Genomic DNA, 27817 nt, shown 5'->3' on the forward strand with positions numbered 1-27817 from the left:
CCAAGAAGGACCACCGGAGGGGCATCCGTGCCACCCTCCTGGGAAGAGCTGAGGAGAGCCCCAGACGAGGGGTCACCCAGTAGCCACGGAGCAGAAGCCAGAGGGGGCTGCACCGGCGTGCCTGCCGGCTCTGCTGGCAGCCAGCTGTGCCTGAGTGAACCGAGCCGCAGGCCCAGAGGCCAGAGGCCCGAGGCCCCCCTTTGCCCTGGAAGAGGCCTGACCGAGCAACAGGTGCCAGGCCCCGCTAAGTAGCCACTGGGAGTGAGCTGGTACATACCTGAGCGCCCAGCCCCGGACACCAAGAACCACCAACCCTTGAGGGCATCAGTCACCGGCAGGGAGTGTGGTGAGGGGAGATAGGCCTCCATACTTTGGAGGGCCTTGGAGTTCCCAGAAAGGTGGAGTCTAAGACCCGATCTGACATATAGACACAGACAAACAGGCACACATTGACACAATCATACATTCCCACCTTCATGCACACATATACAAATACTCAGCACGCACCCAACGTAAGGATAGACATAAATGGACATACACACAATCACACTCCCCAAACATACTCTATACCCCGGGTCCAGGTATCCACGCCCCCAGAGGGGGAAACGGCATCTAGACCCCGGAGATATTACCCTTTCCCCCGGGGTGGAGGCAAGCAGACCGCCCCAGGCTCCACAGCAGCAGGGAGGCCCCGCATCCCAGATCCCAATCGGACGGCCAACACCTCCTCCCAGCCCCCCGCCCCGATGGCCAGCAGAGAACGGGGGGGTGTGAAGACCCAAACCTCCCTCCTCTTGCTCATGTGTAGTGTTGCTGCGTGTTGTTCTACAATGCATTTAAAACACGGGAGAGATTTAAAATTGAAAGGTGGGCACCGGCGCCAGAGGTGGGGTTGAAAGAATAATTATATGTTTTAAAATATAAGCAGCAATACATTGCAAATATATATATATATAACACGTTAAACAATAAATTAAAACAAGGCAGATGACACCAGACTGGGCTTTTATTTTGAAGTGAGTGGATCAAAGCTTTATCAAAGCAGAAATACTCATCTTAATGGGGAGGTTAAAGGTCACCTGTTGAGCGAGTGAGAGGGAGGAGTAATGGGAGAGTAATTTCAGGTTGAGTGAGGATTGGTTTGAGAGGAGGGAGAGAGGAGGAGAGAAGGCTTTTATTGTGGTAGAACGAGGGAGGGTAGACAGAGGGAGAGAGGGAGGTATCTGAGTTTGAACTTGTGTTTTCCTTTAGTCTTTGTCATCTCAGATTCACAAACGCAGACACACACATACACACAAATATACTTGGTGTCATATTGAGGGACGCCGGGCGAGTGAGGACAACATGCTCTGCTTAAAAGGTAAGAGAGAGAGAGAGAGAGAGAGGGCATGAAGTTATGAAATGTGGGTCATTTTGTTCTGTATCTGTCAACATTAACACACACACACACCATTATCTTCATAACCTTTTTGCAGTGTGAGTGAGAAAGAGAGAATGTGTGTGTGTGTGTGTGTGTGTGTTTGTGTGTGTGTGTGTGTGTTGGAGCACTGAAGAAGGTTGAGCAAGCTTTATTTTGAGCACAGAGAGAGAGAGAGAGAGAGAGATTAATGGAGGGAGTGAAGAGTTGACTAGATGCACTGTTTTCATGATTACAGCTGCAGGAGTCCTTTGTGCAACTGTTACTATGGTTACTGCTCCTAATAGCACCGCTAGTATTTCAACTACTACAAGTACTTCTGATACTGCAAGTACTGATGATGCTGGTTCATCCAAGTTTTGGGTCAGAGACGTGTGCAGTCTTGAGTCTGGCACGTGTGTGTGTGTGTGTAAGTCTTTAATGACTGTCGGCCTGTCGGGGCAGGCTGAAGCATCGCATTGAGCCTCCATAACACAGCTGTCCTTCTCCTCCAGCTTCAGACGTGGCTGTGGAGCTTTCCTTAATGAAATCCTGCAAGCTGCACTTCCTCAAGCAAACAAAAACAAAAAGAGCACACATAAAATTTGCTAGAATGTTTATCGACTCATGATGTTTCAGTTTTAGCTACAAAACAAATTAGAAGTTAATGTTTAAATGTTTCACCCATGATCTTATTGTCCCTCTTTTTAAGATTGTTTGCTTTCATCTGTGGCCTCATTCTGTATCATTATAAGCTACATTTGCATATTAGAGCTCAATTTCGTTTGTATTTGTACTCATGATGCATCTTGAAGCAAGTCTTGCAGTATTTAGTATTCGTATTAGATCGTATTTACGTTTTGCAAGCTCAATATATTAATCATACCTGTGTGAAGTGGTTAAAAAATAGTAAGAGTTAGAAGCACAAAATATAACAACTGAATGCGCCAGGACAAGATCGCATCAGTTATTTTTGTCCCATCATCCGTCAGAGTAAACACTTTCACCCTCGGGAGAAATTCCCCTGTCAAGTACCTGACATTCACTTCAAAAACACAACTGAGCTGCCAGGACACAGACGATGGATGACATAGGAGAAAAGCTAGGGGAGAGGAACTGAAGATTGATGGGACCCTTCTCACTTTCTCTTCTTCTCTTTTTTTTGTTGGCCAGGTGAATCCCTGAGTCAATCAAGCGTTTGATCAGGGAGACCTCCAGGCAGAAAACGAATGAATATTATCATTGCTTTTATATGAAGCACGGATACCTTTAAAAATTGGTTTAAAACTCTTGTTTTTGTTTTAGAACTGATTTCATAATTAAACAATAAACATTTTTTAACTTTCTTTCTGTCTGTGGTCCTCACCTCCCTGTGACTCATACACCTCGAAGGAACACCTCACAGTTTTACCAACAAAATACCATCAGCCTCCCAAACTGACTGAAAACAGAGACCAGAGACATTCATTATTCTGCTTTTCTTTGTGAATATTTCTTCATTATGTTTATGTTTTGTTTTGTCACTTTGGACGCTTCTCCACCTCCACCAGCTGGAACCTGGGATGGATCCAACCTCTGAATGTACCAGCACAAATCAAGGCCTTTCAGACCAGGGGACATCTTCCAGTCTTCTCTTGTTCAAGTTCGGTGAATCCACATGAACCATAGCCTCAGTTTTCTATTCTTAGCTGACATCAGTGGCACTCGGTGTGGTCTTCTGCTGCTGTAACCAATCTGCTTAAATGTTTGGTGCGCTTTGCATTCAGAGATGCTCTTCTGCATATTTAGTTGTGATAAGTGGTTTTGAGTTGCTGTTGCCTTCCTATCAGCTCAAAGCTGTCTCTCCAATCTTCTGTGAACCGCTGCTCACGGGATATTTTCAACTTTTCAGACCATTCTCTGTAAACTCTAAAAACCATGGCATGTTCAAAGGCGCTTAGATCACCTTTCATCACCAATGTGGTGCTCGGCTTAAAATTCAGCAGGTCGCCTTAAACATGCCTAAAGGCAATGAATTGCTGCCATGTGACTTGCTGAATAGATTTTTGTGTTAACAAACAGATGAACAGCTGCCAGTAGTGCATTTATGCTATGTGTGAATCTAAAGTTCCAGTCAAGCACTGACTATCAGCGTTTGAATTTTCCCTTTATAGTAATATAAAGTTTGGTTTGTTTCTTTTCTTGGGTAATCTAAGATATTGTTCAAGTGGTTTTAACACAGGTCCTTCTTCAGGACTTCCTGGTTGAAGGTTTGTGTGCACAAATGAGGCAGTGTGGTTTATGAGAACACTATAAACCTCACTGGTTTGTGGTTCCCTTCAATGTGCTGCAACTGCTGACTGTCCCCTTTCTTCTTAACATTTTATTTAGCAGGATCCAGTTCTGGTAGTGGATACCTGACTGAGGCATTTATTTACTTTCAGTATGGAGGTAATGGAATACAGATCATGTTGCATGTAGCTGAGGGTCAGCTACATGCAACAGCAAAACCAAGCCGAGGTGCAATAACACACAATGAAAAAGCAAGATGACAAAATAAAATCTAGTAGAGATTTGGTGTCCAGTCTGCAACTTTGTATTTTCAAACTCGAACAAAGAATATCAAGATCACTTCAGTTATAATGATGGTTGTTTATCAGTCCACCCAGTCCTTTTGTAAGCCATCATATTCCTCAGATTTAAGTGTCATAAACACCTGAATGAGTGCTCAGCACTAGCAGTACATGTGGGCACATGACACTAATGGCAGTCTCTATAGTTCAAGCTCCACATCATTATGTCCATTCTGTGTATTTGCATGCTGAATCAAGATAAGAAGTGTTGGTTCTGAAGTACATTAATTGGTCAAAGAATCCAAAGAGGATTTGCTGCTGTCAATGCCGTCATTTTGTGGCTGTAATAAACGTTATCTGGCTCAGCGAGTTTCTATAACTGCTAACTGTAGCTATAGAAGTAGGATTTGGTGCATTTGTTGCAGTTGACAGGTGTGTATTAACCCACATCGTGTGGTGTGCAGGTGAAGTTTAACTAAGCTGTGAAGGATGTTAACCTTCTGTTTAAGATCTAAATTTAGAGATACCCAGTTTGACACAGTAACGCATTACTGAGCAACATGTGTTGTGAGTGTGGTGATAAATACCTGTCCCACACCGGCCATCTGCAGACCTGGATAATCCCTGTTAGTAGATTAGAGTTAGAGAGAGGAGAGGAAAGAAAGCAGCACTATGTCAACACCTCTGAAGAAAAATCACATTTACTGTTGGACTGTAATCATTTCTGGATTCACATCAGCCGAGGGAGACTTTTTGGTTTGTGGTTTGGAGGTCTGAGGTTTTTATTGTGAAGGAATAAGAAGAAGTTGGACAGAGCTCCTAAAGGTTTTAACTGCGTTCATTCCAGGGTCACACGAAGGTTCTCTTTTTTTTTTTTTACTGTGAAATGTTGGGATTGTTTGTTGTAAGAAATGGACATTTGCACATGTGGACATGAGGATCCGGAGATCTTACTTATAAACTTATAACTTATAAACGACTGAGCACATTTTGAACTTTGTTTTAGGGCATTTTTTTAAATTATTATTTTTTATCAACCTTTTGTAATAATACAAATTTGCATAGTTGTTCTGAACCCAAATGTGCTATTTGTGAAGATATAGCATTTTAAGACTTTTATTGTGAAATGCTCAAGGCTCGTTTTGTGAATAACTGGAAAATATGTGCGTCCAATGACATTCATTTTTCTCTTCAACTAAAAAAGGCAAAAATTATTTTTAATGCTTATTTTGCAGAATGAAACTCTTTTATAATGGAGGGCTAACTAAATTTGGAGGAATTTTAAAGGACCTTTTCTGGAATTATTGATCCTCTTTGGACATTTATTGTGAAGGACCTGGATGATACAAATCTCTTTATGAGTTTGAATAACAAGGGGTTGAAAACTGACTCCAAGAGAAGACTTACTGTGAAAAGATGATAATACTATTGTAGTTTAGTCGTGGTGAGTCACCTGTAATCTGCCAGCCCATCAAACTCCTAATCACAGCTCGAGAAACAATGATTTCATATGTAGAATGCCTGGGTGGGGAGGGGGCGGGGCCTGGTGTGACGTCGCATTGTTGGAATTCTGGTCCTGATGAAGAGCGAGATGAGCTTCTTCCACGCAAGATGATTGCCTTGCAACCAAAAACAGAGGGCAGCCTGCGCCGGCGCCTGCTCAGAGCTAAAATCTACCAGCACCATGACGCCATCTATGGGTTAAATGCAGGTGGCGTGGGACAGCTTGCATCAGCCTCAAGTGAAAAAAAGCCCCTCCCAGCTCACCTGCAGTATCAAGGAAACAGTCCCTGGTTCCGCCCGCAGCAACTCCCACCACGCTCCCATATCAACCCTTCTTTCACCCCAGAGGTTCGTGGGAAACTGTTCCTTACTCCAGAGGCCTGCGGTAAACCCCATCCACAGTCTCTGCCGCTTCAGCTGCAGCGCCCTAACTGCCCAGTTCTCACCCAGCGACGCAGAACTAGTTCCTGCCCCCCAACCCCAGAGCCCCGTCCCGGTTACACCATGCCTGTCCCCTTTCATCTTAGAACTACACCCCCATTCAAGGAGCCAGAGCCACCACCACAATATCGCTACAGGCCCAGCAGGAAGTGCAAGACAAGCTTCTTGTGCTTTAGACGTCGCAAAGGGAGAATGTCTGGGAAGGAAGCAACCCAAACTACACCCCTTCTACACAAAGGTACTACCAAGAAATTTGGGTAATCAGAATACTGCTACTAGTACTTGGTATTACACTGCTAGAAAGATACTATCCAAGCTGGGAATCCTGAAATGGTTCTTTTGGTTTTGAGTTGTGCAACTGGACCATTTTGGTCCTCAAAGATTTCAGATGATAGTCAAATAGACACATGTATTTGGGTTTATGTGGTACTCAATCATATCAGGCAGCATAACACACTCCGAATTACCTCCTGCTTTGAGACCGTTAATTAACCAACCAGGTCTGGGTTATCCCAGTTTGGTCCAGGGTAGCCTATAGCTTAGTTCAGTTTTGTTCCCACAGATCCCAGTCAGCCTGAATTGACTTTTAAAAGTCCCAAATACACTGTGACACTGTGGCAAATTGGAACACTTACTTTTTTGATATTATAAATGGTACCATTTGTTATCCTGGATGATCTATTTGAGGTTGCATAATCAAAGGTTTTGCTTGTATTCAGCCCAGAATAGTGCTAAATTGTGGGACTTGAATGGTTGCTACCACTCTAGCTCTTTCTAGTTTGGTCCCAAATAATCTCAGTTTCCGTGATGTTCCTGATGTTTGACCTCCTGAATATTCTCAACTACTCTTATTTGACCATTTCCGTTCTGTGAGTTATGCTTGTCTGGCTCTCTATGATCTTCAATCTGGCACAAAATTCAAATTTGATTTGAGCCTAAATCTAGTTGAAATGTATTTTTGTTTGATCTCACCTGGAAGGACTGCATTTCTATGCATGTAAAATGTCCTATAAATTGTGTTAAGCCCTGAATGCTGCTAGCTAGCCTTGCTTAGCTCACTTTGGTCTCCAAGATTCCAGCTTGAGGTCCAGAATTATCCCATTTATTATGGTCTGGCTTTATTTGGCCCTGAAAAGCTCGGTTTGATATTCTAAATGGTCCTAGCTAAGTTTTGTAACAAATAATAGTAACTCACCTAGTTTGGCGTTATAAAGCCCTGGATGTTCTCACCTGTCATGTTTTGGTTTGATATAGTCTTAAATTGGAGTATCCAAAAAGTTGATTCTGTTCATCTGTACGTAGCGTTTTGTGGGAGAAATGTTTCGTCACTCATCCAAGTGACTTCTTCAGTCTCAGCTGACTGCAGGTTTCCCCAAATCTTATAAACCGTACATTTGCATAATGACTGAAACCAGCCCACTAAAGGAACAATGGGCTGGGAGGTCAGTTCCTTAATCTTAATTATGCAAATTCTCATGACCACTGACCAAAGCCCACTGATCAATGGCCATGTGTACCATTCACAGAGAGTTGGGGAATGGCTGCAATCACAGCATTGTAAGATGGTGAAAGATGTACACTTAGGCCCCCTCCTCGATTCAGAGATGGTCTTTGATCATCTCTGGACCATTCAGTGGTCTTTGATCAGTGGGTTTTGGTCAGTGGTTGTTGATCAATGGTCATGAGAATTTGCATAATTAAGATTAAGGAACTGACCTCCCAGCCCATTGTTCCTTTAGTGGGCTGGTTTCAGTCATTATGCAAATGTACTGTTTATAAGATTTGGGGAAACCTGCAGTCAGCTGAGACTGAAGAAGTCACTTGGATGAGTGACGAAACGTTTCTCCCACAAAACGCTACGTACAGATGAACAGAATCAACTTTTTGGAGATTTACTTTCCTGGATGATTGAGAATGCATCAAGACGTTAAATTTGAGTAGTTACCTTGTTTTGGTTTATTTGGTTCTTTGATATTATGAATGTTTTTTAGCCACTAGTCTGGTCCCAAATTATCTAAGTTTGCCTGACATAACTCTTTGAGGTCCTGAATGTCTTCAGCTATTCTTGTTTATCCATTTCAATATAGAAAGATGGCTTTATCTGGCTCTCTTTGGTTCTAAATCTCGCACAAATTTTAATGTGTTTCTTCTCATCAGGGCAGGCTAGGATCCACTTAAACTAAATTCAGTTTGCTCCTGGATGACTTGGGAAGAGATTTCTCACGGCAGATATTCATAATTAGTGGTATCAGTAAAATTAAAGTGTGATACAATAAAATCTTCCAGATTAGCTCGTCCCAGTTTGGTTCAGTCTTTGCCTCACAGTTTCTCCATGTTTAAATGAGAATATTAGAGCAGCAACTCAGTGCCTGCACGTCTCCTGTGGCTAAGTAAACACACTTTCACACACACTGTGTGACTGTCTGATCAATAATGCATCACAGCACCAGTCAGCTATTATTCTCTGATAATATGCAGAAGAAAATCACACCAGCTCTCCATATTCTTGGTTAATTATCTCCCCTGTGTGCATAATCTTCTTCATGTGTACGTGTGTGTGTGTGTGCGCAAGGATTAGCTGCCGCTCCACGCATTGGCCTAAAAGCTAATTCCACGAATAACAGATAATGAACAGGCTTTTTAGCTGCAACAGCTGCTACCTGTTAGCTTCCTAACATCTACCTTCAGTATCCCGCCCTCATGTTGCCTTTGTGGTGACGTCTCAGCATTTAAAATGTTAAAATAAAGAAAACTGAGCATCAATCAGTCAGTGGTACGTGACTCTGTCCTCATCCTTCCTCTTTCCTGACTGGACAGCTGACAGAGTTCAGAGTTTAACAGATTCCGACTATATATAAGACTATGACATAATGATAGTGTGTCCTACTTACTGTCTAATTAATGAAACTAATTAAAACAGTGAGAAGGTGAAGACAGACAGACAGGCTGTCAGCCATGAAGACGGTAATTAGCTGCTCCACTGGCCCACATAGTCGGCACAGTTACAGACTGGAACTGTCCCAGTTGGTGATGATGAAGGTGACTGTCAACTCTATCAGCCATGGCCAGTGTTACCACAAGTACTTAGGGTTGCACACGTTTTTACTGTGGAGTTCTGCTGTTGGAATATGTGCAGAATATAGTCTTGCTGAAAAGCAAGATTTTCCCTAAAAGAAAAAAGAAAAAAACAATTCCACAAAATTTGACAAAATGCCAACATTTTGTCACGAAAACTATGAAACTGACATTAGCCAGTGTCCAGGCCATAAGGAATGACAGTTAAAAAATTATGTTCTTGTTGAAATAAGCAATGCTTTACCTGAAAAAGACACCATCTTCATGGCAATATATGGTATGTAGCCCAAAACCTGTGGATATTTATTAAGGATTAATAAAACCTTCAGGAGTGTACAAGTTACCCCTGCTATGTCCACTAAACACATCTACTAAGACAAGTAGGCATTTTTAACAATAAATACAAATTTTAAAAAACAAGTCTCCATGATGTCATGGTTCTCAGTCAGAAAAGTGTGGTGGGGCGATTCAAGGCTGGGAATGGCTTCTGCACTAAATGGTGGAGTTATTTTGGGGTCTGCTTCATAATCGAGGCCAGGAAGGAGTAATAGACTACAGATGGATTGATGCAGCAGTGATGCAGATGTTTTTACAGTCTATTGCGGTGACGAGAGAGCTGAGTATGAAAGCGAAGCTCTAGAGTTACTACATCTACCTTCCCATCCCCACCTATGGCTATGAACTGTGGTCAGTGACCAAAGGAATGGGATCACAGATATAAGCAGGGAAATGATTTCCTTCTCAGGCTGTCTGGGCTTTCTGCTAGAAATAGGATGAGGAGCTTGGTCATCCCAGAGAGATTTAGTGTCTCCTGTAAAGCTAGCTCAGAATACCGTGCCGTCACTCCAGAAGACCTGGATGGCAGGCTGGTTAGAGGGAGATCTGGGCTTTTCTACATAGACTGTTGCCCCACATTCAGAAAAGCACCACAAGACGGATGGATGAATGGATGAACAAGAAAATTGTATTCTGCTGTATTTATATCATTCTTTTGAAAGGTTATTGTTAAAAATATATACAGATCTGACTGTAAAAACATGAAATATGCACCACCTGCATCTATTCAAATACTGGATCCGGTTATCTCTTTGTGCATTAGCACCTGTTATACCCTGAAGGTTTTTTGGGTTTTTTTGTTTTTGGTTTTTTTTGGCATTATGCCTCATTTTATCCCTCAGATGCTGATGTCAAGGCTGATGTCCACACTTTGACAGCATGTCCTCACTCTCTTTGGACCTCACAAAGATAGAAACATGAGAACACAGAGAATAAAAGATGAACAGGGATACATCAGAGGCGCGGACACACTTTGAATTCTGTTTCTTCATCTCTCTTCATCTACAAAGCATCATGTTTCATGTGTCGTTGTGATAATGCGGTATTTGCGGGTAACCTTCATCACCTGGCGACACACATGAAGGACACACACGTGTACTGGCTTCCTGCCAACGGTGTGTGTGTGTGTGTGGAGAAAAGAAAAGAAGAAAGAGGGGGGAGCGAGTGACATAAAAAGAGAATAAGAGAGAGAGGAGTGGGAGGAGAGTAGCATTGCAGCGAGTCGAGCTGCATTACTGCTGCTGCTCGCCCGCTCTCTTTCTGTTTGCTGCAGCCTCAGGAGTGTGTGTGTCGGTGTGTGTGTCTAAACGAGTGTGTGGCGTCGTTATGGTTCTGATCGGAACGGCAATCAAATCTGTCCTCAGATATCTCAGTAAGACCAGAGGTGAGTGTCGCTGTATTGGCGAGGGATTGATTTACCTTTGAGCTGTACAGGTAGAGTGAGTTAAAGCTCTCTAAAGATGACCTCATAGATACCACCCCCTGATTGGCTCTCAGCTGCATGTAAAAATCATGTCAAACGTAGTTTAGATCAGCAGTTTAATGAGCATTTGAAATGTTAGTTTATATTACCTGTAACTATAGTCTAAAACATTAGAGACCCTATTCAAGGTCTCCAGGACTGTCTTTAAATGCCTTGTAATAATCTTACTGACTTCAAGAACCCAATTTAGGGATCATTTAAAGACTTTTTTGGCATTTGTGTTCTCAAGGGGTCCTGGAATCTCCACAAGGACCCTTAGGATGTCTTCTCGAGGTTTTAACCCTTTAACCAATAACCCCCAGAAACTCTTCAAGAACAATATAGGCTTATTTAAAGGCTTTTGTCAGGACTTGTGGACCCCTGGAATCTCCACAAGGACTTTCGGAAAAGTTATTCAGAGCTTTATAACCTCGTAGTGACCTCTAGAATGCCCTCAAGAACAATTTAAATCTCTTTACAGACCTGTGTTATTTCTCAACGACAATTGGAAAAAATAATTAAGGAACCATAGTATCTTCTTGATGATCAGTGTGGACATTTATTATGTCCTCAACATACAAGAGCAGCTTGAATCACCGGAACATTTGCAATGACCCACTGAATCTGCCACAGACGTCTACTGCCTGGTCAAGGACCACTACCTACCAAGAACTTCTGGGACCCAATTAAGAACTACCAAGCTTCTTCAGGTTCATATCAAGGACCAGCAGAAGCACCTCAAGAATCAGGATGGTCTCTTTATCATTCTCCTTGGTGGTTCCTGTAATTCTCTTATGACTTCATCAAGGGCCTCCTTCTAACATAAAGAACCTCCTCAAGAACCTGCCACAGGACTCCCTAAATCTTCTCAAAGACCTGTGGTCCCTTCTCAAAAACTGTCACAACTTGTCAGACCTCCTTGAGGATTACTTGGACCCCGTAAAGACTGTTTAAGCCTTCCTAGAAGAATTGCATCTTCTTTTTCAGAGCCAGTGAAAACCCCGCAAGCCTTATATCGAATCTCTAATGTTTTAGAACTTCAAGCACCACTGATGCTTCTCGAAAACCCAAAATACCTTCTGACACTTCTGGAACTGTCTAAAGTATTTATCGGACCACTGCCAATCACTGAAGTGTATTTTCATATTTCAGCCTCTGCATGCTTGTTCTAAAGAACCCACCAAAACACACAAAATCTCAAGGACCATATTTACATCTTAAATAATCTTTCATATTTCTCAAGGACTTTGGCATTCCTTCAAGGATCTCAGGAGCTTCCTGCATCGCCATTTCAGTCCCCGTAATGTTTGTTTCTATTGTTTGGTTTAAACCCCTAAGGCTGTGTTCAGAAGAAAAAATAAAATAACCTTTTCTTGATTAAAATGTAATGGTGTTTATTTACTTGTCTTTTGAATGACAACAAAAAATATGACAACAGCACATAAACAATCGGCCATCACTCATCAGTGATGACTTGGATCATGCGGTTAAAGAGAGATGTGGTTGATTAATGGGAACAAATTATCTTTTCTCTCTTGTTTTTTGAATATTATTAGGATGAGATGAATGACTAAAACAAAACAAAAAATGCTGTCAGTGCAGAAAAACAAAATCAGTCATAAGTTATTGTAAGAAATTCCTACTTTGTATTATAAGAGGTGTTTTTGGTCCTGACATACATTGCAGAATGCAGAAGGCAGAGACTCAAGCTCCACATCTGTCCATACATCTGTCCACTGAATACCACAGACAGTCAATCTGCAGCTCTTTCACAATAAAAGCCCTGTGATGTGGAGGTCACCTTGAATAGTGCTGAGTGCAGCAGCTCTCATCATCACTGCTCCTCTGAGTGTGAAAAGATTTGCTGAAACAAGATTAAAATCCAGAAAGTAGCCTCACTCTCCCTCTCTCTCTCTCTCTGTCTTTGTTTGTGCTGCAGGGGACGGGGACAGTAAGTGGTCTGTTCACTACACTACCCAGAAGCCTCAGCAGGGTCTGCGCTTCATCCCTGGCAAAAGGCGATCAGGCAGTGCTGATGACCTGCGAGGTGAGAGTGGTACTTTAGTGTTTCATCAGTTAACCTTACAAAAATGTGAGATTAACTGGATCTGTGGGGAAACACATTTAGAGTAATGCTAAGAGACTTGAGAAAGTCTCTAGATGAAAATAAGTAGCCACACTTTAAATCCTTCCCTGATTTCTGGTCCTGTCGCACTCTAATGGAACCATACTTTCCAAAAGGAACGCCATGTTATCTTCAATAAGACTTAAAAGTAGCTATTGAGACCATAAACCAATGAAAAAAAATGTTTACTGACATCAAGAATTACCAGCTCTGGTTACAGAGAGAGGGTGAGAACCTTCATTAACTCAAATATTTAGAGAGCCTGGATTAAATTAGGAAGAAGAAGTGAACAGACAGGGTGCAGCTTTGAACCTGAGTCCAGAACAGCAATCAGACTGTTTTGTGAACTGAGACGTTCACTTAAAGAAGTCTGTGTATAAACTCGATCAATAATACCTGAGTCCCACGAGGAGAAACTGCAATGCGGCTGCAGTAGAAATGACTGAAAACACTAAAACCACTGCTCCACATTGTAGAAGCATCTCTGAAGTGGCTCTGCAATCCAAGTTAATTATAAGTCCTTTCAAGCCGCACAGAGCAGATGAGGAGGGCAGGAAGTCGGACATATGAATGACATGGAGCATCTGGTCAGGCTAAATGACGTCTGCTTCAGAAAACATTCACAGCGTGAGTTAATGGATTGTATCTGTATCCATTCTTGGATGTAGACCCAGGTGGAAAAGATTTTTGATCAATAAGTAGATTATAAGTATTTAAACAAATTGAAAATATTTAAGTTAAATTTTTACAGTAAATTAATGAATAAATAATAAATGTGTTTTTCCCTATTTGTTGTCTTCCTTATGTCATATTATATATTGTGTAAAATAATTAAAAAAGAAAATTGAAAATTATTTTGGGTCAAGTTCAAGAAGTGTGTGAACCTCCAGAGCCTCAGAAGTCTGTTACACACAAACCTCGAGTCCTAAGTGTGTGTGTGTCCTGTAGGATTAGCATTGGCTGACAGATGCCAGCAGACAGTGACCTTCTGACCTGACACACTCACAGAATTGCTGCTGAAAGAATATGTACTCTTCTCCACTCTTGATATTGCTCTTTATGGGCTGAAGGTGGAAAACTCACAGTCTTCCTCACTGCAGTGGCAGATCACTAATAACTGTTTATAACACTGTCATGTCGCTAAGGCTAACATTGTTTGGGTGTTTACACCAACAATTCTGCCAGGAAAGACTACAAAAGCAGCTGCCTGTTCAAAGAGATCCTCATCATTTGCTCTTTAAATGTTTATGTCTCTGAAATCTGCAGTAAATCCTCAATCAGCCATCAGTCCTGATAAACAGCCTCCTGTCTGTTTTTATAGCTGCTGAGCAATAAAATCCTTTTACACTGTGTTTGATGCCATAAATTTTCAATGAAGTACTTAAGCTTTATAAATGATCAGTTTCCTTCGCTTGAGGCCATAAATCCTGGTTCTTTGATGCTTATCAGAGAAGTAATTAAGCTTAGAGGTGACAGCAGCCTGTGAGCAGACTGCAGAGTGCTGCAGGGGTCTGCATGCAGCACGCTCTGCAGCATCGCAGCAGCTGCAGCGCCACATGTCACTGTGAGAAAGCATAAATGACGAAGGCTGAGCTCTCCTGCTGATCTCAGCTGATCACTGCAGCAAAGCTCACACAGTCCACAATCATTCTCATGTACTCAACTCACTATTTTCTATCATCATGGTGTGTTTGTAGCATGTAATGGGCTGACTCAGCATGGCTGCAGCATCCCAAGTGGTTCTCAGCCCCACCCCCCCAGCCCCACCCTTCCTCCCTTCTCCAGCATCAACCAATCAGACGGAACCGCACGACGAGGGTGGAGGGACAAAAGCAGGAAGATGGTGAGAAACATGTGAAGATGTTTATACAGATGTAGTGATATATATTAATGGGGCTGAAGACAATGACACCAGCGCTACCAGTTCGGTGTCTCTTACTCATGGCCCGGGAACTCAGTTATATCAGCCCAGCATGCTCACCATTACATCTGAAAGAATAAAAGAATAATTGTTATTGGTAATTTTTTAAGCTATTTTTATTGCCACACTGTAAAATACAAGACAACAGCTTCTTAAAGGACAAGAATCCCTTTGTTTCCCCATATATTTAAAGGAGCCTGGAGTTTTATATATGTTCATTGTTTATTTTTCAATCCAGTTTCCTGATTTAAAACTACAGACAATTGGTTTGGTGTGTTCTGGATCTTTTTCTGTTTGTGCAATCAGTGCAGAATCTTTGTGTTTTATTTCCATCTGCTGGTCAAACTGAAGCACTGACACATCTTCTGCCATCTATTTGTTATACTCAATGATTAACCTTTCCTTTAATTGTTTTTCTCATCCTTTGATCCTTCCCTCATGTTCTCAACCCTCCTCAGAGGTCCAGAGTCTTGGACTTTTTCTCTAAGTCTTGCTTTTCAGTTTGTTTCAAGTTTTCAGTTTGGAGAAGAAAGGTAAACATGGAATAAACATATCTGTAGTACACTAGATTAGATAAAATTAAAGTAGGGCAGCATCTCAGTTACACCCAAACAGGCTTTTTACCCTAACAGTCAACAAAGTCTTAATTTGACCCTTCCAGGCTAGATTAGACCCCAACGCTGCTGGACTAGATTTAACTGTATTAAAACTCAATTTGTAGACCAAACTGTTAATTTCTGCCTCTTTTCTTTGTCAGTCAACAACATCCTCAGAGGAAGATGAGATGTTCATCTTGAACAACAGGCGACCCCTGACACCACTGGTCCTGAATCCCGTCCATCTCACCTCCTGTTGGGATGATGATGAGCAAACATATGAGCCAAAAGTCGAAATGGATGTGGAACCGCCCCCTCGACTTCCAACGCCAGAGGAGAGGATGAGGCAGCAGGCCGAAGCAGTCGCAGCAGATATTGTTCCTATTAATGTAACAGGTACAGCTGGACTCAGATCCAGATTCTGTTTGTAAGGACTCTGAACTTACTATTGAAACTCATCTAAAACTTTAAATTTATTTCTGCCATATTGTCTACACTGAATTTCTACTTGCATCTGGTTTCAAAAATAGACTGAGACATAAACTTGAGATTTACCTTTAAATTTTTCTCAGGCTCAAATCAGTTTGGTCTTCATAGGGAGTTCTTCTAATTTAGAGCAGACCAGAAAGCTTTTGTCATCTTGATTCATGCCTTAAATCTTAAAATCTGGAGTCTGGATAGGACTCAGATTTGAAATATAAGTTAGAGTAATCTAATGAGGCCCAAATCCAACTTGAAGTTCTTCTTAGGCTTGAGGCTTTACTTCAATTTAACTCACCCAAATCTTGGGACTTGGTAAATTACCTTTAGCCTTTTCAGAATTAACTCTGGACCAGGAGTTGAAATCGGAGGTACATTGCCTCCATTTTCATCTGAATTCTGCTCTCACAGAAACTTGATTAACTTTTGTTAAATAACTGTATAACTATCCACTATAGCTTTAGATCTTACTTGGAACTGAGATTTTTTTCTTTCAATAGAAGCTTATCTTGAAGACCTTAAAGGGACATATGATTTTATCAGGACTCTAAGTAACTAACGGGAAACATCAGAGTTAGGATATGATGTGAGGTTTAAGTAAACTACAGCAGGACTCATAGGCTAAACTTGGATTCGGAGTAGCGACTTGGTTTCTCATGTCTTGACTGTTACCTTTTTGTATGTGTTCACACTTAAGGTGAGAGTTTTGATCGCCAAGCCAGTTTTCGAAGAACACTTTCCAATGCTGACTCACTAAACCGACGACCCCGGAAATTGAGCCGACGCAAGACAGTTACTGGGATACCAGATAATGCCCTCCCGAAGTCACCATCTATCTCTGACGTTCTTCCTGGTCAGTTCTCCACTGTGGGTCGACCTGCATCTGAATGTACCTCTCCTCATCAGCAGAGGAACATGGAGGTGGAGGAAAAGGGAGATCTAAGAAAAGAGGAGCAGCTGTCAATAAGGAGAATCCGAGCCCCTAAAGGAGAGGGAATGTCCAGCCTCATGGCCTCCCTTACCTCTTCCCCACATATTGGTTGCCATTCCGGCTCCTGCTGCTCACCATCCTTGGAGAGCCACACCCTCCCCCGTCCGGCAACCAACTCCTCCCTGAACTCCGAGGCCAGCTGTAACAGTGTATCCTGCAGGACTCTCAGCACCTCCTCATCTTGCTACCAGGTAAATTAATCAGAAGTTATTATTACACTAATAAAGTCAAAGCATAAATTAAAGGAGTTTCCAGATGACTGGCATGCTAATGTCAGCCAACATAGGCCAGAGGCAAGACAGTTCAGAACTAGACTCCAAACATGTCCCCAATGAACAGAATGTCCTACAGATGCTGAGAGTATGTCATGGGCTCAGAGCCTTTCATTTGTTGACCTTTCTAAATTTTTAAGTTACTGTTGCTCACTGTCGGCTGGGTAGAAGAGAAATATCAAAGCAATAGAAGAGCATCAGATACTTTGGATTTTCACACTAAATTTACTATACGGGCTTTTTGAGGAAACCAAGTTATGCTAAATTAGAAATGCCTGGAGCACATTTTAAATAATTTTTCTCTTTTTATTCCTGTTTTCTTTTCCAGTCACAGGATCTACAGGGATTCCCCAGTGATCTTCACCCTCTGCTGCCCTTTGACCCCACTGCCAGAGTAATGCCACAGTCTCCTTCCTCCTCCTCTAATTCCGTTCCCTCCTCACCTATTATATCATCTGTCCCTGCAACCTCTAGTTGTGCCCTACAATCAGAGTGGGCTTCCCCTAGTGATAAGCCCAATAATGAGGCCCTTTCTTCCCCTGGCTCTCTTCCTTCTTCCCCTATCACTGATTCAGAGACTCAGTTTCATTACCCAGCAGAGGATGACCTGACAACCACAAACCAGGACACCCAGTGTTTCTCAGATGGTTGTTCCTTGACTGGAGAGAGGTGGAGCTACAAAACCCTCTCTTCAACCTCCAGTGTCCACAGTGGAATTTCCCAGGAAATGAGATGTGTTTCTGATGAAGGTTGGAACTTCGATCCACTTCTCTCCTCTGGTCGGTCCTCCCCTTCTTGCACTGATAGCAGCTCCTTGCGTTCAGTGAAGATGTCCTCTCCCTCGCTAAACCGTGAGAAAAGGAAGTCAAGCACATCCTCCTGCTACTCTCGTTCTGTCACCCGCAGCATCTCCCTTCGCAAGTCCAAGCGTCCACCTCCTCCACCATTGCGTTCTGATTCATTGAGGCGACGGCCAGGTCGTAGCAAATCTTCGCGTTCTTCTTCTAGTCCCAAGGTGGAGCGCAGTCCCCGCCTGGAACGCACCATACAGCACACACCTGCGTCATCTCCCCAGAACTTTCAGGATCCCTGGGTGCCCCGAAGTAGCACCAAAAGACGCCAAAGTGGGCTTAACTGTGGTACAGTTTCAACCTTTGAGCCTCTAAACCCAGACTGCCAGGCATCAACCTCTTCTGACTCTCCTCCTTCCAACCTCGAACCAACTCACCTCAGCCCTGGGTCTCCAGGTTCAGAGGAGGAAGGTCTGACTTTTACTCTCAATCACCAACCTCCAGCTTCCTCTTCTGTGCCTGGGCTTCAGCGACTTGCTTCGCCCTCCAGTGGGTACTCTAGTCAGTCTAACACTCCAACTCCTGGCACGCCAGTGTCTTCACCCCTCATCCCATCCTCCCCTCTCACAACAAGTCCTGGAGCTTTCTCCCTCCCCCCAACCTCACCTTTCTCCTCTTCCTGCTTTACCTCCTTCCCCCTCTCCCCTGTCGCATCCTCCCTGCCTAGGACAAGGTCTCGAGGTGAAGGCAGACCAAAGCCACCAGTGCCAGAGAGGAAGTCTTCACTTTTCTCATCCCTTTCGTCCTCATTTTCTTCAACCTCTTCTCTCTCCTCCTGCACCTCCTCAGACTCCTCTGCCAAACATATTAATCTTCCTGCCCCACCACCTCGGCCTCCTCTTCTCGAGTCTTCTTTGCTTTCACTTTCCTGCTCTCCCATTCATGAAACTCTTCCTCCTCCCCCTCCTCCTCCACTGCAGTCCTGCTCATCTGCTCCTTGTTCTTTCACTAAACTTTCTCTTGTTCCTCTTCCTTCACCATCATCCCTTCCTCTGCCCCCTCCACCGCCTCCTCTCCCACCATTATCCCTTGCCAGGCCTTCTCCTCTACCTCCCTTCTCCCGGCCTCCTCCTCCCCCCTACTCCTACGCTGTCAGGCAGACTTCCCATCATGATCTGGTATTTACAGTGTCATCTTCCACCAACTTCCCTCCTCCCCCAACTTCTCCCCCTCCTCCCCCATGTTCAGAACTCCCAGACATGCCAATTGCTGACCTCCCTCCACCACCACCACCTCCCCCTCTCCCTCCTTTGTCTACTGTCCCCACACCTTTTGCCTCTGTCTTCTCCCGACCAAGCCCGGACGCGTTTCCACACAAATATGGCAAAGCACACCCCTGCCCTCTGGTAACTGCTCAAGCTCTGCAGGACGTCAGACTCCGCTCTATTAAGAACCAGGAAGTCCTGCCAGCCAATGGTACATCTACTGATGATGGCGCTTTGTTGTCTGTTGGTAACCATGGTAACCAGGATCTACCAATCAAAGAAGCTCAACACGACTTGGCTGACTTGACTAAAGGAAACCTTGTTTGCCTATCCAACACCAGTGTTAACCTAGCGGAACAAGGATCAGAAAAAGAAATCTGTTATGTTGCAAACAATGACGATAATACAGCTAGTGCATCCTTGGATAATGCTAGCCTTCACAGCCCAGACAATGCTGAAATGAAACAACCTAAACATGAATCAGGTGATGATTTCTTCAAACAAACAAAAACAGAGCTTTTGGCAGATGAATCAGATTTCAACAATCTTCAAAGCTCACAAAGCATTATTCATAACACTGCTAGCAAGAGAAGCCTTGGGCTTCAGCTGAGGAATGGTGGCACTCCTCAATGCAGACAGTCCAGTGAACAGAGAAAGAAAGATTCAGACATGTATGCTACACTAGCTAACAATGAAATCTCCAGTTCTGAGAGTCCATGGGTGAAAATGTCTTATGAAACTGACAATAACCATGTCAGCACAATAAGTCAACCTACGTCTTTCCAACGAAACATTATAGGAACAGTGCTAACAGATGCTAAGCTCAAAGAACTTGCAGAGATTCAAAGAGAATGCAGAAAAATGCTGTTAGAGAGCAAAGAGGAAGTCGAGCAAAATGACAAGAAAAAATCACAAATGCAGTCACTCTGTGCTGCTGATGGAGATTTGAAGCATGTTGATATTAAACACTGTAACTGGGACTTGAAGCCAAGTAGCCCAAGAAAGATCTGCTCTCCAGAGAAGCCAGTTCCACCAAAGAAGCCTGATCTTTGCATTCTGGGTCTCACAACATCCCCCAACGCCACACGAGAACTCAATGTGTTGAGGAGCAATGGACAAAGTACAGCATTTTCTCCAGGGTTCAACAGCCAGTCACAGCTTCCTGATGATTCTTTCTGCACACCTTTACACAAACATGTGATCCATAGTCCCCCTTCACCAAAGCACTTGGTGTCCACCAGTGATAACTCAGTGACACCTGTATACCCAATTAACACAACATCTGCCAATATCACCATGCACTCACCTGCCAGCTCCCCTCAACGGACAAAACCACCAATTTTGCACAAGAGACCAGATCTCTCACTGACCTCACCCAAAACAACCAAACCACTCTTTCCATCTAAAATTACAGGAGGGGCTTCCATGGGGACCTCTGGGACTGGAGGTGCTTCACAGAGTCTGTGCATCACAGCTAGCAGTAGCACCTTGAAAACCATAGGCACCGGGACCACAATGGCTCGAAACACTTTGAATGAAACCTTGGATACCTTAAAGACCAACTACTCCCTAGGAGCCATGGAAATGTATAGAACCTGTGCCTCCTCAAGGATCATGGGAATGGCTACCTGTAGCACATTAGGGAACTCAAAGGGCCAAGGAACTACTTCCACCTGGACTGAGGGCACCCAAACTGAAGTAACACACCCCAGTTGTGGTGATATCAAAACAAAACTTTATCAAGATGATACACCATTTCAGAGGAGAATGATGAGGTCATCACTAGCTGAAGATGAAGAGGAAGATATTAAGGAAAGTTTGGAAGAGAGAAGGATTAACATGGCAAGGATGATGATGATGTCATCCACCACAAAGAAAAAAGACAAAGGAAGGAAAAAGAGGAAGAAAAGGCCAGGCAGGCAGCTGCTAATGATCTCAGCAAAAATGGAACCCTCCCCATCATCTTCATCATCTTCATCATCCTCATCATCCTCTTCATCCTCATCTGGAGATGAGAGAGATGTAAGAAAAGACAGGACAATCCAAATAAGCCAGAAGATGAAAGTCACTAAAGTTTGGGACCAAGACACAAGTGACTCTGAAAGCTCCTTCACTTTGATTGGTCAGAGCAGGTACTCTCTCAGCAGCGCACTGTCCACTGACAGCCTGCGGGGTGAACTGTCACTACCAGACCTTCTCATACAAGAGCCAGGTGAAAAACAAGACGAGCCCGGAGCTCTGAGAGGAGGAGAAAAATCAAAGGAGGCTAGCAGTCCCCAGGATGGTAAGTTCTATCAAGACCACAGATCCTGCTTCTTAATAACCTATCCAATTCAGATTGTGGTGGGGAGTGAGCCTATTATGCATTATAGCAGCTAATATTTATAGATCCCTGTTTATTGTTCACCAAATGCTCAAATATATAATTTATGGAGTCCTTGGTGAAACTAAGTAAGCATTTTCTGTATTAGCTGTCCCCAGTATCTGCCTTAGTAGCCATTCAGTAAATGGAGGCAGAGCTTTTGTTTGTGCAGGTGTGAAGCAAAGTGGGCCAAGTTTCCTGCCCAAACAAGCTGTGAGAGTAGACAAAAATATGCAGATAAGGTACAGCATGTGGTTCAGTCAGACTACAGTTCAATAGGAACTTACATACATAGGAACTTATATACCGCAGTATCATGTCTGTGAATGTCATCTTCAGAGCATACAGGTATCTTTATACCCTTAAAATAATTATTCTTGCTCTTGTATTCAGTTTGCCCCAGGGCAGCTGTGGCTACAACTGTAGCTTGCCTCCACCAGTGTGTGAATGTGAGAGTGAATGGATAATGGAATTGTACAGTGCTTTGAGGTTCTCGAAAAGCACTATATAAATGCAATCCATTATTATTATTGTATTCTTCATCATTTCAATTTCAGTTCAACTGAACTGTTAAATGAATAATTGAAGTTCAGTTTTTTTTCACTGTCCTTTCCTTCCCAGCTGATGTGTTTGGCAGCGTTTCAGCAGATCAGATGTTCATCTCTGGTTGTCCGCGAACCACAGAGGATCTATTCACCATCATTCACAGGTGGGAACACAAAATGTATACTATGCACTTGTTCTGTAAAATCCTTTAAACCACATCCTCACTTGTTGGTTTGAATTCTACCTCTTACTCTATGGAGCAGTGCTGTATGGGAAGGGACAGCATGAATGCCCTGGTAGTTGGGGTTTGTCTACAGGTAAAGCCTTTAATTAGTCACTAAGTGTGTAGTGTCATTATTATTCTCCTATTATACATAGAAACTAGTTCTTCCTTATTCCCTGTTGCCCCAAATAGGAATAAGTTGTAGCTGTCAAAGAATCCAGAGATTTAGTAGTAGTACGTATATAGTGTTTCTCTATTCTAACTGAGCACTCAAATCCCTTTTATCCACAAGCCTCAGTGACCCATTCACAAACACATTCATTCAGTACTTTGTTCTATGCCTTCAAGCACACCCATTCACACTCAGATGGATGCATCAAAAGTTATTTGGCATTCAGTATCTTGCCCAAGGATACTTTGGCATGTAGACTGGAGGAGTCAGGGATCATTGGTATTCATGTATACACAATAATTACAGACCGAGAAAGTCAGTTTGGGAATGTAAGCCACTGACAGGAAAATACATCTTTCCTGCTGGGGAGGTAAGGAAACAAAGGTATGATAACATCAAGCAGTACGACACACAGTAGAGGGTACAAAACTATCTCCAGACATTGTCTGGTTCTCAAAGCCACAAGTAGGTGCAAACCTCCCGACAGATACCAAGATAATGTAGTCAAAAACATAATCACTGGTAAACTTGCAACCTGTTCTTCCTCAGACACTAAATGTAAGATATCTACTTTGTCTACTTGTTCTTTGATCCCCCAGCTAATTAGCTTCTCCTATACTTGAGAAACAAAAGTGCTTCAATCCAAGTTCCCTTCCATTCCTGTCATGTCATTGTTTATGTATATATTAGACATATTCTTAGGAACCTATGTCTTTGTTGTCTATTTGATTTTTTCAGATTTCTAGAAGTTGCCTCTTGATGTTAACTAGAAACTTTTAAAATAGAGCAACTCTCTTGTGGCCATGTAATTCAGTGCATGTAGCTTCTAAATATACAGTTACTATTGTTCACTGTTTTCTGTCACATTTCTGTCAGGTCCAAGAGGAAGATGCTTGGAAGAAGGGATCTAGAAGAAGACAAACATCGTGTCTCAAGCTCCTCCTCCTCCCCCTCCCCTCCGGTGACTCCCACTGACCAGCTAATGCGACCTGCAGCACTCAAGAGTCAAAGGTCAGCAAGAAGTGAGAGCTTTAAGGCTCTCCTGCTGAGGAAGGGCAGTCGACCTGATTCTTCATCTCGAATCTCAGCAGTTGAGCGACTTCGGAAAGTTGTTTCTCCCACTGCAGCAGCTGACCTTCATGGTGCACCACCACCTCACATATCCTCAGACCAAGTAAACTCCACAAGCTCCCTCCAAACTGGAGAAACACATGACATCACTGCCCACCTGACTCTTAATGTTCAGCAACCTCCCAGATCTCCATGTGCTCAGAGCTTCTCCATGATGTTGGAATGGAGGCAACAGGATCTGCCACATAATAACCTCTTCTTCTCATCTTCTTCCTCCTCTCCCTTCTTCTTCCTCTCATCCTCCTCCACGCGCCCTCGCTCCCTCACTCCTCCCTGCTCGGCTAGTCGCCGCTTTGCCGCCCGCTGCCGCCTTGTTGCAGCCCCCATGACTGCAATCTTTGAAGGGGAAGATGAGGAGGAAGATGAAGAGAATTTCAACGAGTCATCGGGAGCTGATGGAGAATCCAGTCTGACACTGGTTGAGACTGCTTGATGGACAAGAAAGCTTGCTGATGTAGCTGGGAGCAGATGGATGTTAGACACCACAGAAAAATTGGATGTGGTCATGAATGTGTGGCAAAGTCTCAGCTGACTCAGCTGAAACTCACCTGAAGCATTTAATTGAATGCACTAAAGCACACTTCCTAATTAACTACATCAGTCACCTTAAAAGGATGTGTACAATATTAATGGTTTCAAGAAAAGAAGCTTGTTGCGATGACATAAGAGTTTCACTCCAACAGTTTCTTCGCTTTTTATTTCCTTTTAAACCACACTAGTTATATGTTTTCCAACGTCAGTGACACTAAGTTTCTTTGACATTGATAAATTCACGTTCTTCTGTCTTCTGCACTTTATGTTGGCCAAGTAACCCGTGTTTGTTCTACACATGAGAATTTTGTTTTCTTGAGATCACACTTTAAATATTCTGAAACAGTCAATTTCAGCAACTTCTAGTATATACACATCTGTGTTGAATTGGATATGCTCTGCCGGAGGTGATTCCTCATGTGGATCCAGGAATTGTGTAAAGGACTGACTTTTCACATCATATTCATATCACACACAAATCAAACTGAAATACATGGGAGCTACAATCTTGATGTTCTTAAGAAAATATCAACAACTAATCTAGATGAAGATCCATCTAGACCCACATCATGGACATTGTGGAGGGGAGCCAGTATAATATTAAAAATTAGTTTACACAAAAAAAAGTGATCCAAAAACAAATTAATTTATCACATTAAGAAAATGTTCCTGAATTTTGTATTTTGTACTCAAGAAATGTTTTTGTGGTTGCAGTTAATCATGAAGTTAAAAACTTAAGCCACATCCAAATCAATTAGGTCAAAAATGTTGGGGAAAACAAAATCAATTAAGCATTGTTTTTTTCTTCAATAGAAAAGTAATATCACAATGCTTTCAGCAAAATAAATGTTCGATACTGATGCTTAAATCAGCTGATTCAAACTATTTGCTGGAGTTTATTATTATCACCTAAGTAACTGGGCTGGGCTAATGCGTCTCCAAATTTAAGAATTAGTGTAAATGTTGTAATGGTTTGTGTTTTGATGTTTGTTTCAGTATAATCGTTTAAAAGTCTGGTTTTCTACATTATGACCAGCTGCATTCACTGAGACTGTAACTAATAAGGAATAGAGATGGTCCTTTTCTGTAAATATCCCTATATTCATTTTTCTCTCTTATCATGTTTTCTTGTTTGTATGACTTTTGCAGCTGAATCTTTGTTTCTATTTTGTTAGCATTTTCAGCCTCCAGCTTAATGAGTCATACAACACTCGCATTCAGTTTTCACCCTCAAATCAGATTTGTTTATCTCATGGTAGGAATCTATGGAAGCTTGTTTCCATGACTGACAAAAACAAAATACAAACAAAATCTCAAAATTTTGGCTTAATTCCAAGTTCCAAAATTCCAAGTTCATTTTCTCAGAAGTTTGAGTTAGTCAGTGAAACTTTTAATCTTGAGATGATGACCTTAAATTTCGACTTATGGATTGAAAAAAATCCTTGTTTTTTTCAGCAATGGATGCAAACTTCCATGGGTAGCAGCTAATACGACTGCAAACTATCAGAAGTAACTTTTTAGGGTGGAGACTTTGTATTTAGAAACATAATCTTATCTTCTCTCTGTGTGGACATAAGAGGTTGAGATTTACTATATTAACCATAAAATGAATGAATTTACTTGGGAAACTGAAATAAATGAGGAAAGCACTGTGAGAAAAGAAGTCTTAGGTTAAAGTGATGATCGGGATGAAATGGAGAACTGAATGTGTAGAAAAGCAGCAAAAAGGTAGAACTGAAAGAAATGGAAATGTATGTAAAAAGGTGAATGTAGAAATGGAAGCAATAAAGGACAAATTGATTTCTGAATCTGTGACTTGTTCTACCATTGTGTACAGTGTTGTCAGCCCTGTTTTGTTTTTTGTTTTTTGGGGGGGGTTACCAAAGAAATTTCAATTTCACACGTTATGCCAAATAGCAAAACACTTAACTGTGTCTCTAATAAAACCTCTGTAACTTTGTGAGTATAGGAAAAGTGTCTGTTTTTCCCTTTCTATGATAGACATTTCTGTTTTTTTATGACTAAACCTAAAAACAAATCAAAAAACTGGACAGTCTGGGCCATGATAGCTTTTTCCGTAATTTTACACACGTATTTCATATTAAATCCAGAGAGCTGTGTGGACAGATTCCTATTTTTGTCACAGCAGCTTTTTTTTTCACCATGAAGAAAAACAGACACTGACAGAAAGGAGGTTTCACTGGTCTCGCCCGCTTAAGATCAAAGTGGGCTGTATGTGGCCGGCATTGTAAGATAAGTTTGACACCCCTGGTTTAAGGTGATTTTTTTTTATCACATCTAAAGGGGATTAAAAGATGATTAAGAGTCCTGAAGAAGTTTAAATACTTCTCAGGTGTGTTTAGAGCTTGGTGAACATGTCCAAATATCTCTCAAAGTGGTATCAAATGTAGCTTTTTTTGTGTTATAAGTGATTTGTTAGTGGTCTTGCTCCAGATGCCTGTAATGGAGTTTGTTAGAATGTTTTAAAATTTCTTGAAGAAGTCTCAGGATTTATTAAGGAAGTCAGTTGAAGATTTCTGAGGGATTCTTGGGGTGTTCCCGATGTTTTTGGATCTGTGATCCTTGTTTGAAAGTTACTTAAAGGAGTTTGGGAGGTTATTTAAGGAAAAGTGTCAACAGGTTCCAAGATGTAGGACACATCTCAGGTTTTAAATAAGGTTTCAAGAGCCAAGGAGTGGTTTTAAGGAGTTATGAAAGAAGTTTTAGGTCTCTGCTTAAACCAAAACATTTTCATCCTAGGGCATCGAATGCTCCAGTTCTGTCAGATGATGTTTGATTCTCGCCATCATTGCCGCTGGCTGTGGGCTGTGGGAATATTGGTTTCTGAGAGATAATGGCACACCTTTAAAAAATGACAAGTCACATGAAGATTGGAGGGTTGGAGGTGTGGTTTGTCAGTAGAGGATAGTTCCCGTCCTTATAGGACCTTTATGCTTGCTTTGCTTTTTTTGTTCCCACTTTCTTTTTTACTTTCACTTGCTGGTAAAGTTTGGGACTTAAGCCTAAACCTTACCAGAAGGTGAAAGGAAGGAAAGATGGTGACTTGGGGTATGGCATTACTTGACATATGAAATACAACCCTTATTTGCTGTTTTTCAAATTGACAGTGTGGAGTCATTCACAATCTTAGTTTTTTTACGACCTATGAGTTACAGACCCGTCTCATTATTACTACAACCCAGTGCGTCACTTGGGTTCCCTGCACTTAAATTTGAGATGCTGGAGGCTTTGACAAAAGGGCAAAATTTGATGCCCCAGATGGTGAGGACAGGCTGCCCTATGCTTTTCTTATGAATCTGAGCTGTTACCAATAGATCACCCACCCTGTCAGATTGTTGTAAATGAGATATGAGAAAGAACAGATAATTTGTTCGTCACAGTGCTAGAAGCTGTGTGTTTTTGCATGGACAAGGTCAGATGCAGCAGCTAGACAAATAAATATCTGTATTATCAGAATGATGCTGCAGCTTTCACACAGTGAGCACAACAGAAGTCTATGTGGGCTAAACTGAGGATCAGTTATCATTGTTTTGGCACAAAATACATTCAATGACTACATCTCTCAAATTTCATGAATTATTTTCTCACTCAGACACAACAACTGCCAAAAATCTTTGTACGTACA

At 42.3% G+C, this 27817-nt stretch overlaps 1 protein-coding gene across 3 annotated transcripts; it reads left to right on the top strand.

Moving 5' to 3' along the window:
- The first annotated feature begins 764 nt into the window (after positions 1-764).
- On the top strand, positions 765-25979 carry nhsl1a (NHS-like 1a). Of its 3 annotated transcripts, XM_040051670.1 has the most exons (9): positions 7779-10687; positions 12705-12812; positions 14588-14733; positions 15569-15803; positions 16585-17069; positions 17479-21490; positions 22190-22277; positions 22378-22431; positions 23386-23495. In XM_040051670.1, the coding sequence occupies exons 1-8, from the start codon at positions 10630-10632 to the stop codon at positions 22400-22402; spliced, it is 5157 nt and encodes a 1718-aa protein (XP_039907604.1). In that variant the 5' UTR covers positions 7779-10629; the 3' UTR covers positions 22403-22431; positions 23386-23495. The 3 variants fall into 3 exon arrangements, with proteins under 3 accessions (XP_039907603.1, XP_039907604.1, XP_039907602.1); XM_040051669.1 differs by lacking the exons at positions 7779-10687; positions 22378-22431 and adding an exon at positions 765-1360 and having other exon boundaries at positions 23386-25979; XM_040051668.1 differs by lacking the exon at positions 22378-22431 and having other exon boundaries at positions 23386-25979.
- The last annotated feature ends 1838 nt before the right edge of the window (positions 25980-27817 follow it).

This window comes from Simochromis diagramma, unplaced genomic scaffold, assembly GCF_900408965.1.
Source record: "Simochromis diagramma unplaced genomic scaffold, fSimDia1.1 OVJJ01000107.1, whole genome shotgun sequence".
NCBI lineage: Eukaryota > Metazoa > Chordata > Actinopteri > Cichliformes > Cichlidae > Simochromis > Simochromis diagramma.

What these genes read in the sequence shown, in the direction of transcription:
- nhsl1a (XM_040051668.1), top strand. Translation starts at nt 10,630, where the DNA reads ATGGTTCTGATCGGAACGGCAATCAAATCTGTCCTCAGATATCTCAGT. An exon ending in CAGTGCTGATGACCTGCGAG is followed by an intron (nt 12,813 to 14,587) that starts GTGAGAGTGGTA and finishes GTGTGTTTGTAG; the next exon opens with CATGTAATGGGCTGACTCAG. An exon ending in TGTTCCTATTAATGTAACAG is followed by an intron (nt 15,804 to 16,584) that starts GTACAGCTGGAC and finishes TTCACACTTAAG; the next exon opens with GTGAGAGTTTTGATCGCCAA.